This window comes from Salpingoeca rosetta, assembly GCF_000188695.1.
Source record: "Salpingoeca rosetta unplaced genomic scaffold supercont1.26, whole genome shotgun sequence".
NCBI classification, from domain to species: Eukaryota; class Choanoflagellata; order Craspedida; family Salpingoecidae; genus Salpingoeca; species Salpingoeca rosetta.
The window spans coordinates 217951-237080 of record NW_004754908.1 but is presented as its reverse complement, the minus strand read 5'-3'; the positions used below and the strand labels follow the sequence as shown (position 1 = coordinate 237080).

The 19130-nt window shown below is 55.0% G+C and overlaps 7 protein-coding genes across 7 annotated transcripts in view; 1 reads left to right on the top strand and 6 right to left on the bottom strand.

Moving 5' to 3' along the window:
• Nucleotides 1-505, bottom strand: part of PTSG_09526 (uncharacterized protein) — a gene marked incomplete at its 5' end in the record, with an annotated part of 2284 nt that extends 1779 nt beyond the window's left edge. Inside the window, 2 exons of the mRNA XM_004989899.1 lie at nucleotides 214-285; nucleotides 403-505. Of these exons, the coding sequence (XP_004989956.1) occupies nucleotides 214-285; nucleotides 403-505 (175 nt within the window). The remainder of the gene's footprint in view (nucleotides 1-213; nucleotides 286-402) is intronic.
• Nucleotides 506-705: 200 nt separating this feature from the next.
• On the bottom strand, nucleotides 706-2112 carry PTSG_09525 (uncharacterized protein; the record flags this gene model as incomplete). Its single annotated transcript, XM_004989898.1, has 6 exons — nucleotides 706-789; nucleotides 928-993; nucleotides 1116-1232; nucleotides 1432-1497; nucleotides 1647-1716; nucleotides 1985-2112. 6 exons carry the CDS (start codon nucleotides 2110-2112, stop codon nucleotides 706-708), a joined length of 531 nt encoding a protein of 176 aa, XP_004989955.1.
• Nucleotides 2113-2216: 104 nt separating this feature from the next.
• On the bottom strand, nucleotides 2217-4452 carry PTSG_09524 (uncharacterized protein; the record flags this gene model as incomplete). The annotated part of the gene is made up of 7 exons (XM_004989897.1): nucleotides 4219-4452; nucleotides 3923-3997; nucleotides 3690-3792; nucleotides 3460-3566; nucleotides 3048-3326; nucleotides 2668-2776; nucleotides 2217-2357 (listed from the first exon to the last, which is right to left on the bottom strand). The coding sequence occupies exons 1-7, from the start codon at nucleotides 4386-4388 to the stop codon at nucleotides 2217-2219; spliced, it is 984 nt and encodes a 327-aa protein (XP_004989954.1). The 5' UTR covers nucleotides 4389-4452.
• A 36-nt stretch (nucleotides 4453-4488) lies between these two features.
• PTSG_09523 (uncharacterized protein) lies at nucleotides 4489-7455 on the bottom strand. The gene is made up of 8 exons (XM_004989896.1): nucleotides 7256-7455; nucleotides 7039-7111; nucleotides 6441-6704; nucleotides 6186-6259; nucleotides 5889-5987; nucleotides 5351-5598; nucleotides 4999-5050; nucleotides 4489-4841 (listed from the first exon to the last, which is right to left on the bottom strand). The coding sequence occupies exons 1-8, from the start codon at nucleotides 7431-7433 to the stop codon at nucleotides 4750-4752; spliced, it is 1080 nt and encodes a 359-aa protein (XP_004989953.1). The 5' UTR covers nucleotides 7434-7455; the 3' UTR covers nucleotides 4489-4749.
• A 34-nt stretch (nucleotides 7456-7489) lies between these two features.
• Nucleotides 7490-9347, top strand: PTSG_09522 (uncharacterized protein; the record flags this gene model as incomplete). Its single annotated transcript, XM_004989895.1, has 5 exons — nucleotides 7490-7585; nucleotides 7806-7904; nucleotides 8123-8188; nucleotides 8407-8813; nucleotides 9101-9347. Exons 1-5 carry the CDS (start codon nucleotides 7538-7540, stop codon nucleotides 9345-9347), a joined length of 867 nt encoding a protein of 288 aa, XP_004989952.1. The 5' UTR covers nucleotides 7490-7537.
• Nucleotides 9348-10193: 846 nt separating this feature from the next.
• Nucleotides 10194-12140, bottom strand: PTSG_09521 (uncharacterized protein; the record flags this gene model as incomplete). Its single annotated transcript, XM_004989894.1, has 5 exons — nucleotides 10194-10416; nucleotides 10643-10825; nucleotides 11052-11138; nucleotides 11371-11500; nucleotides 11827-12140. The coding sequence occupies 5 exons, from the start codon at nucleotides 12138-12140 to the stop codon at nucleotides 10234-10236; spliced, it is 897 nt and encodes a 298-aa protein (XP_004989951.1). The 3' UTR covers nucleotides 10194-10233.
• Nucleotides 12141-12274: 134 nt separating this feature from the next.
• Nucleotides 12275-19130, bottom strand: part of PTSG_09520 (acly protein) — a 9132-nt gene continuing 2276 nt past the window's right edge. Inside the window, exons 8-25 of the mRNA XM_004989893.1 lie at nucleotides 18766-18834; nucleotides 18258-18477; nucleotides 17905-18121; nucleotides 17601-17702; nucleotides 17241-17371; nucleotides 16818-17030; nucleotides 16317-16556; nucleotides 15959-16023; nucleotides 15676-15760; nucleotides 15227-15327; nucleotides 14915-15035; nucleotides 14504-14658; nucleotides 14218-14315; nucleotides 14017-14069; nucleotides 13707-13833; nucleotides 13353-13459; nucleotides 13070-13162; nucleotides 12275-12758 (exon numbers count right to left, since the gene is read on the bottom strand). Coding sequence (XP_004989950.1) covers nucleotides 12570-12758; nucleotides 13070-13162; nucleotides 13353-13459; nucleotides 13707-13833; nucleotides 14017-14069; nucleotides 14218-14315; nucleotides 14504-14658; nucleotides 14915-15035; nucleotides 15227-15327; nucleotides 15676-15760; nucleotides 15959-16023; nucleotides 16317-16556; nucleotides 16818-17030; nucleotides 17241-17371; nucleotides 17601-17702; nucleotides 17905-18121; nucleotides 18258-18477; nucleotides 18766-18834 — 2386 coding nt within the window. The 3' untranslated portion in view covers nucleotides 12275-12569. The remainder of the gene's footprint in view (nucleotides 12759-13069; nucleotides 13163-13352; nucleotides 13460-13706; nucleotides 13834-14016; nucleotides 14070-14217; nucleotides 14316-14503; nucleotides 14659-14914; nucleotides 15036-15226; nucleotides 15328-15675; nucleotides 15761-15958; nucleotides 16024-16316; nucleotides 16557-16817; nucleotides 17031-17240; nucleotides 17372-17600; nucleotides 17703-17904; nucleotides 18122-18257; nucleotides 18478-18765; nucleotides 18835-19130) is intronic.

Here is a 19130-nt window from a genome sequence, read left to right as displayed (position 1 = left end):
AATTCACATGGCCCCACTCCAATACGGAGGGGAAACGGCTGTAGAATGGCCGTCCAAGAGAGAGGAATTCCCTATATGGAACCCCAAGCAATCTGAAGAAAAGATAAGCATTCTTTCTCTGACACACACACACACACACACACACACACACACACACACACACACACACACACACACACACACACACACACACACACACACACACACACACACCTCCACCGCGGACGTGACAAAAGGCGACGCTCCAGCCACGGGCGAGCAGTGGCACCAGCCGCTGGGAATAATCTGCAAATGGCCACCAGAGTCAGTCAGTCAATAACGAAACGGCAACCAATCGTAGCATGTTAACCACCAACATTACCCACATGTGTGTGTGTAATTCATTCGTGAATGTTAGCACACCTGTGTGGACTTTTTCACCATATGCGCCGTACGCAATTGCCAGCAGCGGCCGGGATCCGTCTTCGTGGCAGTTTTTGCCGCGAACTGATGATGCAAGCATCATGAAAGATGGTGGGTTTGCAAACAGAATGAGGGTTGAGATTGGTTGAGCTGGCACAGGCATTCGCAAGTGCACACACTCTCACTCACTCACTCACTCACTCACTCACTCACTCACTCACTCACTCACTCACTCACTCACTCACTCACTCACTCACTCACTCACTCACTCACTCACTCACTCTCCCACACACATTAGTCGTCTCACAGCGGGTCCTCACCAACGGTCATTGGGATGAAGACGTTGGCGTCTTCGCGGCTGGGCGCCCACAGCCGCTCGCACACAAACTGCACACGCACACACAAAAATGTGCATCAATGCACCAGTCGCACACACACACACACGTGCAGAAACGAACAGACACCTTGCCGTACAAACACGTACACATGCACATGCACACGCAATCTGCACAGGCAGTGCCGTACAAGGGACGGGTCGAACGCAGTCGTGGCATCAAGCTGTTCCCTGTACTCCTCCCATAGCCGGCGGCTCTGTGCACGAACAAGCGCAGTCATGAATCAGCAACCAATCAAGCCAACGCGCGTGTGATGTGGGTTGTCGCAAGGAAGTGAACTGTCACCATTGTCACTGCAACATCGGTGTGTTGACTTACAGCGAGGTCGTACGTGTACTCGATTCGCGGCTGCAGCGGCGTGCTCACGGAAAACCGCACACGCGTATCGTCAAAGTTGGGGTTGGCGAGAGACGTAATGACACCCACGCGCTCGTCCTGCAATGCGATGTGAACGCCGCAATCATCAATGCGTGAGACGGAGTGCGTTTTCGGCACGACAGGCAGGCAAGGCAAGGATGCAGCGTGGGAGAGCAGATCACACGACTCTGTTCTGGTGCAAACTACGCAGTGCACACAACACCACGCACATATGCACACGCGCGCACGCATAGGCAGAGCACCACCACGTCTTGACCTCTGGTAGCTGAATGTCATGTGTCGTGTTGGTGTCCAGTGCCAGCACTCTGATGAAAGGATCACCCTACTTGCCGAGCGAGACAGCCCCACACATGTGCACACGCATCAGTACATGTGTGTGTGTGAGTCGTGAGGTTGACAACACACCAATGTTTGTGGAGACTGCAAGTCAGCGTTGGGGCAGCAAGTGTGTCAGTTGAGAGACGGGCGCACCTGCTTTGACCGCTGGAAGAGAATGAGGTGGTTGTGGAACATCTCGCCATCCTCAATGATGACCTCATCGCTTTCGTGCATGTCATGAAGTAGAGTGGGATGTGGACGTGATCCGTTAATGTGAATGCTTCAAATATCAATGAAGCAGAAAACGCGGGCGCTTGATGCACAAAAGTGTACACGCGCATACATGCGCATACACGCGCAAATACACATACATACATACACACACGCACATACACACACGCACATACACACACACACATACACACACGCAAATACACACGCGCAAATACACACACGCAAATACACACACTCTCACGAGAGCACACACTAACCTTGATGGAAGCACGTCAATCCAGTTTGGTTTCGTTGGGTTGTTGGCCGGCGCGCGGCACACCTTGTAGTTGTCTGCACCGTCAGCGTCCGTCACAACGTAGAAGCTGTCACCAGCATGCTGCCTCATATGGGCACACGTGAGAGTGTTGTGGGTCCAAAAGCAGCGTGAGCGAACCAGCATGCGAGGAAAGAGGCGCGGGCTGATGCGCTTCATACCGCGTGTGCAACATCTCATCCCACCTCGACAAAGTAGTGGCAGTCGCCACGTGGGCAGAGGACGACAGCGCCATCAGTGAGCGCCTTGTCCGTGCGCAGTGCAGCCACCTCCGATGTGGTCTTGCTGTTGGCATTCAGTGTCAAGTACTTGCCATCCTAAACGAGTTGCAAAGGCAAAAGTAACAGAAGCAGCAGCAAACACACACTGAGATGGGCAATGCACCGAAATGTCAACACACACTCACATGCTCACTCACCCACTCACTCACACACTCACACACACACACACTCACATGCTCACTCACTCACTCACTCACTCACACACTCACGCACACACTCACACACACTCACTCACTCACGCCCTCACGCACACGCTCACTCACTCGCTCACACACTCACACACATACACACTCACTCACTCACACACACACTCACACACACGCACAAATACACATCTCTACGGCACCTTGGTCATGGAGATGTCCAGAAAGAAGCGGGGATCGGGGTCGTGCTGGAGAAGTGACGGCTGCGCACTCGCGTCCGTCAGATCTAAGCGATACAGCGAACTTGGGCGGCTAGAGCGACGTGCACGAACGAACCACAGGCACAAACGTGAGAGTGAGAGAGAGTGTGTGTGTGTGTGTGCCACACGCTGGTGAGCTCAACTTCATGATACCTCGGCCACCGTTCACACCAACACATGCAGGTAGCTTCACCCAACACGTACATGCGGCTTCGTCAATACGCATACACACACGTACACACACGCACACACACACACACGCACACACACACACACGCACGCACACACACACACATGAATTCACGTACACACATGCGTCCTACTTGAGATTGTCTGCGATGGTGTACAGGATGCAGTCGTTGCCGCCCTCAAATCCAAACTCCATGTTCACTGCACCATCGACACGCACCACAATGTCCATTGCGTCGCCCGCTCGCACATGCTTACGAGCATTGCCGCTGCTGCTGGTGCTGGTGTTGGTGGTGTTGGTGTTGTTGGTGGTACACGGCAGGGCAAACACGACCAGCGACGTCGCATTGGCGGCGTCAGGGTGTGCCACCACGCACGCGGCCAGCTTGTTGGATGGTGATATCTTCAACGAACTGCAGCAGTGAGGTGATGCCAGCACATGCGTGAACGAGATTGAACACACACACACGCACATTACATGCACACACACACACACACGGCTGCACAAGGGCAATGACTTTGTTGCCAGAGTCACGAACACTACACCTGATTGCGATGCTGTCTGCGCCAAGCACTTGCGCCAGCGTGCCGTGGTGCAGTACGACTTCCTGGGGTCCAAGTCCGTTCTCGGTGACACGCCGCCGCACCTCCACCTTGGGGCATGTGACATGCATGTGTGAGCGAATGTAGGTTCGAGGTTCGAGGCGACGAGGGGGGCGGGGTGACAGAGGATGGTGTTGTGCAGAGCAAGGAAAGCCACACAGCGTTGAACGCACCAGTGAGCCGTCCGCATCAACGACAGTGTCATAGGCGTAGCCATTCAAGCGTGTCGTGGGAGCAGCATCATCGGCGGGAGCATCCGCGTCAGGATCTTGGTGCCTGGGTGTTTGTGTGAGGGGACCAGGGCGAGCATGATGGCACGAATGTGAGGCAGGGCGCATGAGCAGACAGCCGGAAAGAAAGACGAGTGGAAATGGGTGATGATGGGTGGAGGATGAATGGGACTCACGCCTGTGGGTACAGCTCTCGCAGCAGCTGGTCCAAGAGCCTTCCAGCTGGCTTCAGCAACACCTTCTTCGCGTACCTGGACATGTGCGCATTGAGAGAATGCATATCACACAGGAGATGAAGGAAGCGGACAGGACGTGCACATTAGATATTCACACACACACACACACACACACACACACACACACACACACACACGCACGCACGACACACACACACACACACACACACACACACACACACACACACACACACACACACACACACACACACACACACAGGCAACGAGCAGTGCACCGTTCTTCGCGGCGGAGCTGCGCTTGTACATCGGCGTTGGCGAGGTCGCTGAGCCAGTGGTATTCATCGGTCCATGACTTGGTGCCACAGGTCATCGTGTATCCGAGCATCCGCTCTGCGCGCGGTGGCCCACCGCGAACAGAGGACACCACCTGATCCCACAGGCGCATCTGTCGCCGTGGCCCACGCTGCGTGTACTGGCAGGCCCTGCCACCGCCCAGACACCTCCGCGCACACCACCACCACCACCACCATGACGACTGCCACTGGCGGTTCACAATCGTCCGTGTTGTCATCCTCATCATCATCATCATTGCGTTTTGGTTTTTGGATGGAAGGACCACCACAAATGACAAGCAAGCAAGCTGCTGTGCAACCCGTGCGAACATGACATGTTCCTCAAGGCAGCAAGCACTGGCGCACATTGGCTCAAGAGAAAGAAAGGGCTGTGGTGTGTAACACAAGCAAAGGATGGCAGCTGGATGCATGTCTGAGCAAGCATCTGGGATTGCGTGGTTGTGGGCGGTGGTGTCAGGATTGGAGGAGAAGCGCTCGAATAGCTGGGGAGATGGTTGACTGTGCCAGCCATTCGTAGCCAGGCGGGCAGTGCGGGCACCAGCACCCTGGTCGCGTGGATAGCATGATGGCGGGGGGAACAGTGTGTGAGAATGGCAGTGGCAGCGGCAGTCTGGTCATCAGTGTGGTACAGCGACATGAGTGAAAGTAGAACGGCGAGCAAGCTGGTGTGTTGTGGTGTTGATGGAAGTTGCACGTGCACACCTTGTTGCCCAAAGCATTCTGACTGCGGCACAGGCCCGCACTTGTTGACAATCTGCAGGCAGAGCGAAGAATGGAAGGAATGGCTGCCGTGAGGGTTTCAGCTGTTGTGGCAGCAGGCAGCAGGTCGCAGAGGTACACACGTCTCGACATGCAAAAGGCACATGGTACAAATAGTACACACACACACACACACACACACACACACACACACACACACACACACACACACACACGTGCACACACACACACGTGCACACACACACGTGCACACACACACACACACACACACAAGTGCACACACGCACACACAAGTGCACACACACACACATACAGCAGGGCCATGGGCACTGACTGCGGAATGGAGGTTGACTGTGGGGATGCTGTGGGAGCGCATGAGTGCGATGGCTTGCTTGTTCAAGCGCAACACAATGTCATCCTGCTCAACACTACACAGCTCAGGAGAGGTGATGGCAAACAGCAGCGTGGCGTTGGTCTGCAGCAGCCGCTGCGTAATGGCAGTCAATGGCCCAATATAGTCTTCTTGGCGCCCGCTCTGCCCAGGCACGGGCGTGGCGTTGTTGGCCACCTGGTTGTGCAATCCTGCGGAATACACACCCATAAGGGAGCACAGCACACATGCGCGGTTGTGGTCATCATTGAGATCACGGAATTGCTTGCTTGCTTACTCGCATGCATGGAATGAATGGCCATCAGGTGAAGATGAGCGAAGGAAGGGGCATAGAAGCGGCAGAATGTTCGAAAGCATCATTGGACAAGAGAGACATGCACAAAGTGCACACACACACACACACACACACACACACACACACACACACACACACACACACACACACACACACACGCACACACACACACACGCACGCACGCACCCCAATTAAACATGATGAAATCCGGGTGGATCGGGTGGCCGGAGGAGGACGTGAGAAAATACTCCAGGCACTGCAGTCCATACGCAGTCTCGCACGCCCCTACAGAAACGCCAACAATGCGATAATGTAATGAGGGGGAAAGCAGCGATAGGAGTGTCATCGAATTGCGGTGCGCTGGTGTGGCCACTGTTTTGTAGAGGTGTCTACTGCCTTCCTAAGTTGTCAGCAGTCATCGCGGTACAAGTCACAGGACACACACACACACGCACACATATACACATACACACATGGACGAACCACCATCGCCGCTGTTGGGGCTGTGCTGCACATCGCAGATGTCAGCAAGCTGCTCCGCCACATAGGGCGTGTAGCTGCAGGACGTGGGTGGGGCAAAGCAGCGGTCGGTGAGGGCAGCGTTTTTGAAATGTCACCGACGCGCGTGTTGCATGAACCATGGGAGTACATCCAAACGACTGTCAGGAACCCACCACCACGCACATTTGCACAGCACAATACACACAACAAACCTGCACAACACGCACTGGACAGTACCCGATGGAAACGCTGTCGCCGATGATGAGACACTTCTTCTTGGTCTGGTTGAAGGGTCGCGAGATGCCGATCTTGCACACCTGTTTCCCCGTGACTGCTCCATCTTGACGGGTGGCGGCTGCACCGCCGCCTGGCACCTGCTTTGGAACGCAAGATGTGATCACATCCCAGCTGGTTCCAGAGTCCCGGCATTCGGTTCCCTCTGGACAGCAAGTGTAGCCATTGGAGCAGCACACGGCGTTGGGCATGGTGCAGCAGCCATACCTGTGTGGGTTTCAAGAGGGGGAGGGGTGGTACGCGCACACCAGTGGAAGTGAGAATCGGTATGCTACACAGCGTGTGAACGAACATCAAAGCAAGTACCTCGACAGTCAATGCAGACATGCGCAAGCATAGTGATGAAGCATGTGGCGTGTGTGTGTGAGTGTGAAAGTGTATGTGTGTGTATGTGAAAGTGGGTGAAGGTGTGTGTGTGTGTGTGTGTGTGTGTGTGCGTGCGTGCGTGTGTGTGTATGTGTGTGTGTGTGTGTGTGTGTGTGTACATACAGTGCATAGCACGCCCATGCGTGTGCATGGTGATGCAGGGCATGCTGCTCACCCGTTGGGACTCCACTTGTAGGGGCAGCATGTCGAGTTGTCGTTGCAGAACGTCGCGTTGTACATGGACGTTCCTTGAGTGGAGTGAAGGAGCAATACAGTGGAGCGTGACATACAAATGAATGTGCGCATGGCTGCAGCGAGGTTTGATCCGTGTCACATTGACGTTCAAGGGAACACCCCCACCAACACAAAGACAGACAACAAACACGACTCACCAGTGCAGAATCCGGTCAGCGAGACAGCATCGCGAGATGAAGCCTCCACATCCACCACGCCAGCTGCTTCTGTGGAAGGTAGCAACACCACAGCTTGGGCTGCCAATGCACACGCGACCACAAGCGCTGCCGCCGCTGCCGCTGCAGCAGAACGCCGATCCCAGCACTTCATCGTCATCCTCACCGTGTTTGGATTGCCGAATTATTGTGAATGTTTCCAACCATTTCTCCACAACCACCACCATCTCCAAACCCCCATCCCATCGAACGACAACAGCGGAGATGGCGCATCAGGTTGACTTCTTGGTCGCTGGCATCGACTTCAACACGGTGCGTCCTGCCCACAGCCTTGCCTTGTTGCCTGCACGCGATTTGTTGGTGTTCTTTGCCCACACCTTTGCATCAGTTGCAGTTACCTGGCAACTGCTGTTCCCTCGACTCACGCTTGCCTCTTCTCTGCTCTTGAAACACACACCCGCACATGCACACCCACCCACACACGCACACACATCCACATGCGAAACTTCTTGCACTCATACTGTTGCATTAGTTGGATGCACTGGAGCATCGACGCACGCTGGCATACATCAACGACTTTGTCACATCGACCACAAGCTTTCTCAACCATTTTTCCTCAGTCTGCGAAGAGGTGTGTGTGCGTGTGTGTGTGTGTCTGTCTGTCTGTCTTTGTCTGTGAGTATGAGTGTGAGTGTGCGTATCCGTCTGTCTGTTTGTTTGTCTGTCTGTCTGTCTGTCTGTCTGTTTGCCTCTGGCTGGGGTCGCGCTGCGACATACTGCATGCGTTGCGCCCATTGGCATTGACCCACCATGTGCATGTGCCCCTTCGTGTGCGTGTCTCCGGAACAGAAACTGTCGGATGTCTCCTTTCGCCTCCAGCGCTTGCAAATCACAACGTCCATTCTCGAGGACAAGGTACTTTTTTTGAACTGGCTTGCTTGTGTTTGTTCGAGCAACAAGCTACATTTCACATGTTTTCTCGTTGACAAGCACACACAACCACAGACAGTCTTGCCCACTCACTCACTCACACATTCACTCACGCACTCACCCATACGCGCATGCACACACTCACTCACTCACTCGCTCACACACTTACTCACTCACTCACACACACTTGCTTGCTCGTTCAGCTGGCCTCGATCAAGGGCCTGGAGAGTGTGACGGGAGAGACATACGTGTCCACAACAGAGACGCCAGCTCACCAACAGACACAAACACAACAGTCGCAACCACAACAACAACAACAATCACAACAACAACAACAACAACAACAACAACAACAACAACAACAACAACAATCACAGCAACCAGCACAACCAGCACAAGCGCAAGCGCCATCAGCCCCAGCAGAGCAGCAGCCGGGCACAGCGACTGGTGAGGGTGAAGCGCCTGCTGCACCAGCGGGCGCGGCCACGGTGGCCCGCAAAAACCATCCCATCCTCAAGCGTTACTTCCAGATGCTCAACTACGGTGTGCATCCACAGGCCGTCAAGGGCAAGCTGGAGCGCGAAACGGGCATGAGCGGCGACCTCCTCGAGTGAGTCCACACTTGTATTTTTCTGTTGCGTCGTGTTGTGTTGAGTTGCGTCGCACCGTGTCATGTGTTCGGAGGCCGGGGGGCTGCGCTTTGTTGCAGTGAGTTGTGTTGCTTGCATACGTACAAGCGCCTTCGCACATTGCGCCGTGTTTTGTGGCTCTAAAGGCCTGGTCTCCCCGCCATTGCTCACACCACCACCATTCACACCATCACACCATCACATCCTCCCCCCCCCACAACCACCACCACCACCACCATACTCACACCACGCCACCTCTGCTGCCCAGCGACCCTGATGCGCCAATGGAGGAGGGCACCGGTGGCGCAACAGCGGGCGTGCCGCCGCCGCCACCAACAGCCGCGCAGCAGAGCAGTGACGACGACTTCTCGTCATCATCGGGCGAGGACAGCAGTGATGATGACGATGATGACGACGATGATGACGACGACGACGATGATGATGATGATGATGATGGTGGTGCGAGCGATGCCACGAGTGGTGGCTCCGGGTCAGATGCAGAATTCTCCGATTAAGACACGCCCACGCTCACACTCAGTGGCTCATCGTCATTGTTTTCTTCACTTGCTTTGAATATCTTTGTTTGCTGTGCACAATGCCGATATGTTACTCTGCAACGCACACACGAACACGAACACACACACTCGCACACGCACGCACACTCGCACACACTTGCACACACTTGCACACGCGCACACACTCGCACACACTCGCACACACTCGCACACACACACAGTCTCTCTCTCTCTCTCTCTCTCTCTCTCTCTCTCTCTCTCTCTCTCTCTCTCTCTCTCTCTCTCTCGTGAGGACATACATTTGTGTTGTCAAATACAATCGCCATGCTTGCTGTCAGGCACGCGCGCACGTGTGCTCGTGCTTGTTGCGTCCCAGTGGTGTTCTTCGTCTTTGACCTGATGTCTTTGCTGTGTCATCTGTCTCCCACGAATCTGGCTCGGCTCCATCTGCCGCGTAGTTGTACCCGTGTGACAGCAACACCCGCCCAATCAATGAATGAATGAATGCGCGTACGCGTGTCCAGACAAATGTCGTCATTGGTGTATTCAGTGCCGTGTTTCTGCGTGCGCACACGAGCAAGCACGCACACCCACACATGCATGCATGCAGCACGGGAAAGAGAGAGCAGTAACTAGTCGCAATTTGAGAGGGACGGACGAAGGGAGGAACAAATACACGACAACAGACACAAACAGGCAAAGGGGGGGGAGGGGGTTGATATACAGCAAACAGGCGCATGAACACATGGGAGAGCAGCAGGGCAGGTGTGGCTGCACACACACACACACACACACACACACACACACACACACACACACACACAACAACAACAACAACAACAACAACAACAACAACAACAACAACAACAACAACAAAAAGGCAGCGTCAGGACATTGATCCAACACGTGATCTGTGTTCGAGACGGGCACGACAGCGCTCCAAGACACGCTGGCGCGTGGCGTGCACGGCCACATCAAGCTCGCGCGCCCACAGCTGCTGCGTTTCGGAAAACCCGGCCATTGTCGCCTCAACAAGCAGATCGACAGGCGTCGGCTCCCGCGCATTCGGCTGTCAGATGAAAAGAGACGCGGTGGTGGGTATTTGGGTTGGGGGGGGGTGGTGGTGGTGGTGGTGGTGGTGTTTGTGGTGGTGGTGTTTGTGGTGGTTGTGGTGGTTGGTTGGTTGGTTGTGGATCGTGGATCGTGAATTGTAAACGAGACACGAGTACGCAGGCACAGATACAGTTACAACCAGCAACTAACACACACCCATACACACACGCACATATACACACCTGGTCTAGTGGGGTAGATAATGGGGAAGGTTGTGCTGGTGACATGGTGTTTGCTGGCCCCACGGGCGAGAACGAGGCTGGCATGGACACGGTGCGTCGCACGCCCGCCATATCCGGTGAGTCAACCACCGACGGCGGCGGCCGCTTCGGGGTGGGCTCGCCGCTCCCGTCCTCATGCAGCTCCTGTGCAGTCCAGCCGCCGTGCCCGCGAGACGCAGCACGACGATAACAAGCAAGCAAGCAAAGTCACGGCATGCACAGCTGACACGTGAGCAGCTGCAAGCGATACAGAACAAACACAAACACAAACACATACACACACACACACAAGTGCATGGTGGGCAAGTTCATGGAGGGCAAAGCGACTGAGGGGGAGGAGGCCATCGTCACACAGAAAGGCTGAACGTACCGCCGGTTTGTGCCATTGTGACGTGCGCGTTTCTGTGTTGAAGTAGTAAGTCCTGCCCGTTCTCGAGTCTGTGTGAACCGTCCATTTCTACTCAGACATGCAGTGCAAAACCAAGGTGGACACGAGCGTTGCAACAAACGTAAGTAAGTGTAAGCAGTGAGTAGCCAGTGCTCCACGTCAGCAGCATGTAAAGGTGTGTTTGAAACTACAACGTCCATGCAGCATTGGCACCAGCACCAGCAACGCGCTGAGAACATTGGATTAGGCAGCAAGAAGAGTTGCACGCGTGCTGAAAACAAGCACCCAGAGGGATACGCACATTCGCTCCATCGCTGGTGCTGTTGCGCCTTTTTGCGTCCTGCCATCGCCTTGGCCCCGCAGGTGAGTGAACCGCTGCCGGCGATGACAATACGGACCCTGGATGGGGCATTCGCATGTGACTTTCACTCCTTCATACACAACCAACACATGCAAGCAAAGGCGGAGCAGTGGTGCGCGAAGAACACGTGAGCCACACTATCGCATGTCACAGACGTGCGCGCAACCCAGTGGTGGCAGGCATCAAAGGCACCAAAAGCAAGGTGTTGTTGGACTGCCAAGCAACATGGTCATCCTCATCCTCATCCTCATCATCATCATCATCATCATCGTCCTCATCATTCTCATCCTCATCGTCCTCATCATCATCATTGCTATCGACATGCTGTGACCAACACATTGGGTGGGAAGGTCTCTGAACTGGCTTGAACATGAGAGCACAGGGGCTTCGACTCACCATCGCCTTTGGGCGCGTGGCGAGTCATACTGTTGGTGGTGGTGTTGCTGGTGGTGGTGCTGTGGCGAGTCGTGGTGCGGATACGGCGGGCGCCTGTGGGAGAACGGGCTGTGTGGCGGTCGGTGTTCATGGTGGTGCTGGTGGTGTGGTGGTGGATGGGACTGTCTGCTGTGGGAAAACGATGGTGGTCGATATGGCGAGTGGTGGTGCTGGTGGTGTGGCGCAGGAGGCCCACTGCCCCAGCTGCTGCTGCTGCTGCCACTGCCACCACCTTCCCTGCTGTGGTTGTGGTGGTGGGGCGGTCGATATGCCATCGTGCGCCTGCGAAAATTGTGCGAAAATGCCAACAACAAATCTTCAAACTTGTGGTGTTGGTGTTGGTGTTGGTGTTGGTGTTGGTGTTGGTGTTGGTGTTGTGGTGGTGTTGGCCCTCCTGTCACATTTTCACATCACATCATCATTGTGTTTGTTGCATGGTGCACGTTGTTGGACGTCTTGCTTCATCGTTCTTGTGTTCAAGGAAGGATACGACGACAAGCAGTCATCCACTTGTGAAGCAGAGAACTTGCATCAACAAAGAAACGAAACAGAAACAAAGTGGAAACAGAACAGTGGTGCAAAACGAGGAAGACAGGAACAATCCACACACGCTGTCATTCATGACACACAAACACACGCACACGAACATCCATCCATCCATCCATGCGTGCAGTTGAGCCCAGTGGCGTCGGTCAGCAGGCAAGTTACTGGCTGCCGTCCTGGGGGCGGGAGAGGTAGGCAATGTCGTCCCACGGGTGGCGGTAGAGCCCTTGCTTGAGGCGGCGCTGGTCAAGGTAGTGCCCAATGAAGCCCGTGGTGCGACCAAGCACAAACAGCGCATTCAGGCCACCCATCTGGATGTAGTCGTTGGCCTCCTCCATGGTGAACGCACCCTGGTGACGCACAAGGACGGAGACGATCAAGGCGAACCAGGATTGTGTGTGTGTGTGTGTGTGTGTGTGTGTGTGTGTGTGTGTGTGTGTGTGTGTGTGTGTGTGTGTGTGTGTGTGACAAGGAGGGTGATGTCGTCGTGTGTGAGCGAGTTGAGGACCGCATGCGAGCGCAGCCACTGACAAGAGGTTGGCGGAACAACCAAAGTAGAAACACCACTGGCACGCTGCACAGGAATAGCACGTCAGGCAGCAAAGCGAAAGGCACGCAACCACAACTCCCTCCCGATATCGGCCTGGCTGCCATCACTTACGCATTCGCGAAGAAGATCGACAAAGGCAACAGCGATGACGCCGTCCACGTTCAGAATCAGGTTGGTCTTCTTGGCAGTCGTGATCTTCTCAACCTGGCCATTTTCGGTGCAGAGTGCGCCGGAGAAAGCAGAGATACGGGGGTCGGGGGCAACGCACGAATGTGAGCGGACAACCGCAACTAGGGACACACAAGAAGAGGAACTTGCACTTGGTGTGTGCTTGGTTGGTGCTGCGTGCGTGTGGTCTGCACATGCGCGTTGTGTATTGGTTGGTGTGCGTTACCTCGAGAGCGTAATCGAGAAGGGGCGTCTTGGGGAAGTGCTCCTGCACAAACTCCTTCATGATCACAACCCGCATGTCAGGGTTCGTCAGGCTCTTCACCTTGTGGCCTGTCGCGCGTTGTGTGTGTGTGAGTGTGAGTGTGTGTGTGTGTGTGTGTGTGTGAGTGTGTGTGTGTGTGTGTGAATGTGAATGTGTGAATGTGTGAATGTGTGTGAGTGTATGAATGCGTGTGTGTGTGAATGTGTGCGTGTGAATATGTGTGTGTGATGGGACGCATATGAGAGAAGACGTGTGTGAACGCAAGGACCAAGACGAGTCTCCCCCCGCCCCTCTCCTCCTCGGCATCGTGCGTACCAATGCCCATGATGAGGCGGTGCTGGCGGCGCATCGAGTCGACGAAATCGCGCGGGCTGAGGCCGGCGTCGTACGCCTCCGAGAACATGCGGGCAGCCCCATCAAGCGCACCGCCAAACCGGTCGCCCTGGCGTCGTGGACAGTGAATGGCGAGCAGAGGGTGAGCAGTGGCGGTGGGAGAGGAAGGTGGGGATTTACGCGGGAGGGGGGAGCAACCGCACAGATGAAAAGAGTATGTGGAAGTTGGAATTGGTGAATGGAGGTTCAAGTGTACATGCACATGTGTGTGTGTATGTCTGATCTGGCTTACGATGGTGAGGAGACCAGAGCAGAGGGACGACACAAGATCCTTGCCGGCGCGAGCTGCATTCACACACACACACACACACACGTCCACAGAGTGAGCGATGATAGGGTACCGGCAACGCACAAATGCAGGCTGAAGCCAGCAAACCAAGAGCGCCACAAGCAAGGGAAGGAGTGGAGCACGTATGCAATGTAGTGCGCACACCTGCAACGATGGTGTTGTGAGCGCCAGACACGGCAGGACCGTGGTCGGCCGTCACCATCAGCGCCATCTCGATGAACTTGCACGCATAGTCAGGCAGCCTGTGTACGTTGGGAGTGAGTGTTTACCATGGTGAGCTGTGTCATTCTTAGCCATCACACACACACACACACACCGATCTCAAATGCACAAATACACACGCCCCATCACGCAATCACACCATGACACGACCGTGCACCATTCCCTCCCCCCCCCCCGCGTATCTTTCTTCAAGTGCCATGGGGCGGACCTGCGCTGGAACCAGAGGAGAGAGATGACGCCGCCAATGCCAATGTTCTCCTTGAAGACGGCGGTGATGGGCATGCCCGCATACAGCAGCTCCTCTCCGCGCTCGTCGCTGATGGACGACACAAAGTTGGCCGACTTGCGGATCAGGCCAAGCTCCTGCGGCGTGGCAGGGAGGGGGGATACGAGGCATAACACGTGGATTGGGAGGAGAGAGAGAGAGAGAGAGAGAGAGAGAGAGAGAGACGGGATGAAGGTTGGGGAGAGAAGACATACAGAAGCAGACAGCAAAACAGGTGTTCACAAAGCCAACAAGCACAACACAGGAGCAAGCAAACAAAAATACGAGCCAAGCAAGCAAAGCGCAACACGTGTACACACACACACAAGCAAACAATCCACACATGCTACGTACCGCGGCCCACTTGTAGTCGATGGGGACCTTTGGCGGGGCGGGCTCAGGCTTGACGAGGATGACGCCCGAAGCAACAAGCTCCGAGTACGTCTTGTGGATCAGCTCACCAAGCGTGTCAAAGCTGGTAACGGCAAGTGGCAAGTGGCAAGCACGCACACCATGCATGAGAACCAAGGCGCGTTCTGGAAAGATGCGACTGGACAAGATCAACATTCACATAAACACACACGCACATGAACACACACGCACACATGAACACACTGGATGCCACAAGGACACCACCACGACAGCACCAACATCACTTCTTGGCACCTCTCTGGGACGAGTGCGCCGGCCTCCCTGAGGGCCTTGTTCTTGGCAAGCGCCGTCTCGCGGTCGCTGTGGGCACTCGCACCAGCGTGGCCAAACTGCACCTGTAGAGGCAAGATAAGGGCCAGGCAGGCAGCAGTGAGGAGGGATAGATGCGGAGATGAGGGCGAATGCGTGAATGTACATACGTCAACGCATGACAAGCAGACGTACACCCATGGGAACAACAGCAACAACAACAACTTAAACAACAACAACAACTTAAACAACTTAAACAACAACAACAACTTAAACAACTTAAACAACAACAACTTTAAACAACAACAACAGTGACAGGGAGGGAAAAATAACAAGGGGCGGGCATAAGGAACAGCATGCTATCGCATGCGCAGAACACAACGGCTTGCAAAGCAAGCGGGGCTGCACTGGCAACTGTTGCGGGTGTAACGTACGTCTGAGGAGAACATCTTGGCGCAGGTGCCGATGCACCAGGCAATGAGCGGCTTGTTGATGCGGCTCGACTTGAGCGCCTCGCAGCTGCACCACAAATGGCGTGAAGTCGTGTCGTCGTGTGAGCCAACGCGTCAGTCAATGTAGTGCGCAACAACACAACAGTTGCAACCGCTCATACACCTGCACATGAGTACGCACGCACACACATACGAACACACAAAGAAGGGGGGGGGGCTGCCCACTCGAACACATCCCATCACGTCGCATCAGACACGTTCGTACATGGCGTATTCCTCGATGCCGCCAACTTCGCCAAGGAGCACAAGCACCTTCGCATCCGGATCATCCTGCACACATGCACACAAGCACACACAAGCGAAAAACAAAAAAAAAAAAAAAAACGCAGCATGTGACAAACGTGAGGCTGTGCGATTGGAGGACCAGTGGACACTGATGGTGTGGTCCCAATGGAGATGAGGCACAGACGGTGCCCACAACAGCGCAGCAGTCAATGCCACGAGCGAGGTTGGGTGAAGGCAATTGCGACAATGACAACGACAGATGACGACGACGACGACAACAACAACAACTTAAACAACAACAACAATAACAATAACAACAACAACAACGGCAGCAGCACCTGGTAGCGGAGGAGGTGGTCCATGAAGGTTGAGCCGGGATAGCGGTCGCCGCCAATGGCAACGCCCTCGTACACGCCGTTGGAGTTGCGGGAGATGATGTTGTTGAGCTCGTTGGACATGCCGCCAGAACGCGACACATACGCGACGCTGCCCGGGCGGTACAGCTTGGCGGAGATGATGTTGTCAATCATGCCGCCCGTGTTGCCAATCTTGAAGCACCCGGGCTTGATCCCGCCAACCTGCACATGGTGACGGCAGTGGTGGTGGTGGTGGCGGTGGGTTATGCGAGGCGAAGAAGCCAGCGTATGTGCGTGCGTTGCATCTGCGCGGGATTCACGAAACAAGAAGCGCATCGCAAACAAACGGAATGACACATGCACCCTCCAGCACATGCCCACTCCAGCACATGCCCACTCCAGCACATGCACACTTGCCCACACCCATGCATCATCCCTCCACTCCATCCCCACTCCTGTCCCCCCTCTCCCTTGCGAACGTACGGTGGCAGGCCCGATGATGGTGACGCCGCGTGCGTTCGCCTCCTTGATGAGAAGGCGGGTCAGGTGCTCGGGAATGCCCTCGGCAATGATCGCAATCACCTTGATCTGCGGGAACTGGAGCGCAGCCAGCGTGCTGTCGTATGCAGACCGCAGCGACGCAAAGTTGATAAGCACGTCCACATCTGGGTTCTTCGCCATCGCCTCCTCCATTTTCTGACAGCAGCCAATGTGTTGGGGGAGCGGAGAGAGAAGACAAGTGAACAACAGTCACCGTCACGGAGGAAAAGCAATGTGAGCATGTTGTATCAGTCTTGATGTAATTCAATGCAAGTGCGCATGTGCAATACTTGAACATGTGCGCGGGAACATGACAGCTATTCAGGATTGTGTGTGTGTGTGTGTGTGTGTGTGTGTGTGTGTTACCTGGTAGACGGGGATGAGGACTTCCTTCGTGCCCCAGTAGAACTTCTGGGAGTGGTTGCCGCTGAAGGGGTAGATCATGCCCGCAACAGAGCCCTTTTCGCGCTTGCAGCAGTAGTCAAAGTCAAGCATGCCTGCAACCATCATGTGGGGTTACAACAAATCCGAGGGCAGAAGGCGTGCGGCATTTGAGCGAGTGAGTGAGTGTGTGATTGTGTGATTGTGTGTGTGTGTGTTTGTGTGTGCAATACGTGTGTGTGCAATACGTGTGTGTGTGTGTGTGTTTGCAAATCTCAATTCAATGTTGCAGGGGATGTGGGGAAACCCAACAACTCAGACGCAACCATTGCAGAGCGAGCATACCCTGGCAGGCGCGAGGCTGCATGCCGAAGAAGAGGGCGCGGGTCTTGTTGGTGAAGAGCGGCTTGTAGTCGCTGCCCTTGGTCGGCTCCGCCTGCACAGACTCTGCACACACAGCAGCGACGCCAAGCGCAACAGAGAATGAGAAGGCCGCACACAACAACACAGACGACAGCATCAACACGCACATACACACATGCGTACATACACATATACACACGTACACATGTGCACACACCCACAAGTGCACACACCCACGTGCACACAAGTGCACACAGGGGGCGAGGCAGAGAGCAGGTGCGCTCACTTGGTGGGGCGTGGACGGCCGGCTGCTGCGCCGGCGTGGTGCTGTCCGAGGTTGTCGCCATCAAGTTGGTCATGAAGCTCTCCTCGAGGGTGGTTGGGTCTGGCTTCTTGAGGCCCAGGGCCATGGCGACGATGGAGGTCATGTGCAGCTCCGGGCCGTACACATGGATGTCCAGGCCAAGCCGCTCGCCGGCGTCGCGCATGCACTTGAGACCCTCCTGCAAGGTGGTAGTGGGGAGGTGGCAGGTGGGCAAGTGGTGGTGGTGGTGGTGATAGTGAGGAGGTCCTGGTGAGGTTGTATCAGGTGCCAGAACTGGAACACCAACACGCGGGCACACAAGCAGAGACGCGCACCTGGAAGTTTGGACCACCGCGGCGCACGAAGATCTTGACCTTCTGCTCGTGCAAGATGCCGTGGTACTCATCCAGCGCACGGATGATGCCCTTGAACGTGGACGCCACGTTGGTAAAGTTGGCAATGCCACCGCCAATAATCAGCACCTTGCCGTCAGGGTGCGCCTCCCTGGTCATGAGAGACAGGATGGTCTTGGCGTACTCAAACGTCTGCGACTCGCTACACACCGGCATGCGTGTGTGTGTGTGTGTGTGTGTGTGTGTGTGTGTGTGTGTGTGTGCGTGCGTGTGTGTGTGTGTGTGTGTGTGTGTGTGTGTGTGTGTATGTGTGTGTGCGTGCGTGTGTGTGTGTGTGTGTGTGTGTGTGTGTGCGTGCGTGTGTGTGTGCGTGTGAGGAGCGACAGGAAGGCGGAGGAAGGCGGAGGAACAAGAGGAACAACAGAAACAAGTGGAAGAGGAAGAGGAAGAAACAAATCGCACACACACACACCCTCTCTTATTCACGTACCTTGGTGCGCCGGAGTACTCGCCGTAGTTGGCCAGCTCGCTCGCGCCGCCAAGGTCGCAGATGGTGTCGCTGGTGGGGTGGGGGTGACAACACAAGCAGTTGCAGGGGAGTGTGAAGGTGGGCGTGAGGGAAGAATGCATGAGTACATCAGCCCACATCAGCCCACATTGTCACCCATGACCTTGTCGCTCAACTCTTCACCAAGCACAAAGCAGTAAAGGCGCGCCCATAACAACAACAACAACAACAACAACAACAACAACAACAACAACAACAACAACAACAACAACAACAACAACAACTTAAACAACAACAACAACAACTTAAACAACAACAACAACAACTTAAACAACAACAACAACTTA

What these genes read in the sequence shown, in the direction of transcription:
- PTSG_09523 (XM_004989896.1), bottom strand. Translation starts at nt 7,433, where the DNA reads ATGACGATGAAGTGCTGGGATCGGCGTTCTGCTGCAGCGGCAGCGGCG. An exon ending in CCCCAACAGCGGCGATGGTG is followed by an intron (nt 5,988 to 6,185) that starts GTTCGTCCATGT and finishes GCGTTTCTGTAG; the next exon opens with GGGCGTGCGAGACTGCGTAT. An exon ending in CAGTCAACCTCCATTCCGCA is followed by an intron (nt 5,051 to 5,350) that starts GTCAGTGCCCAT and finishes CTCTGCCTGCAG; the next exon opens with ATTGTCAACAAGTGCGGGCC.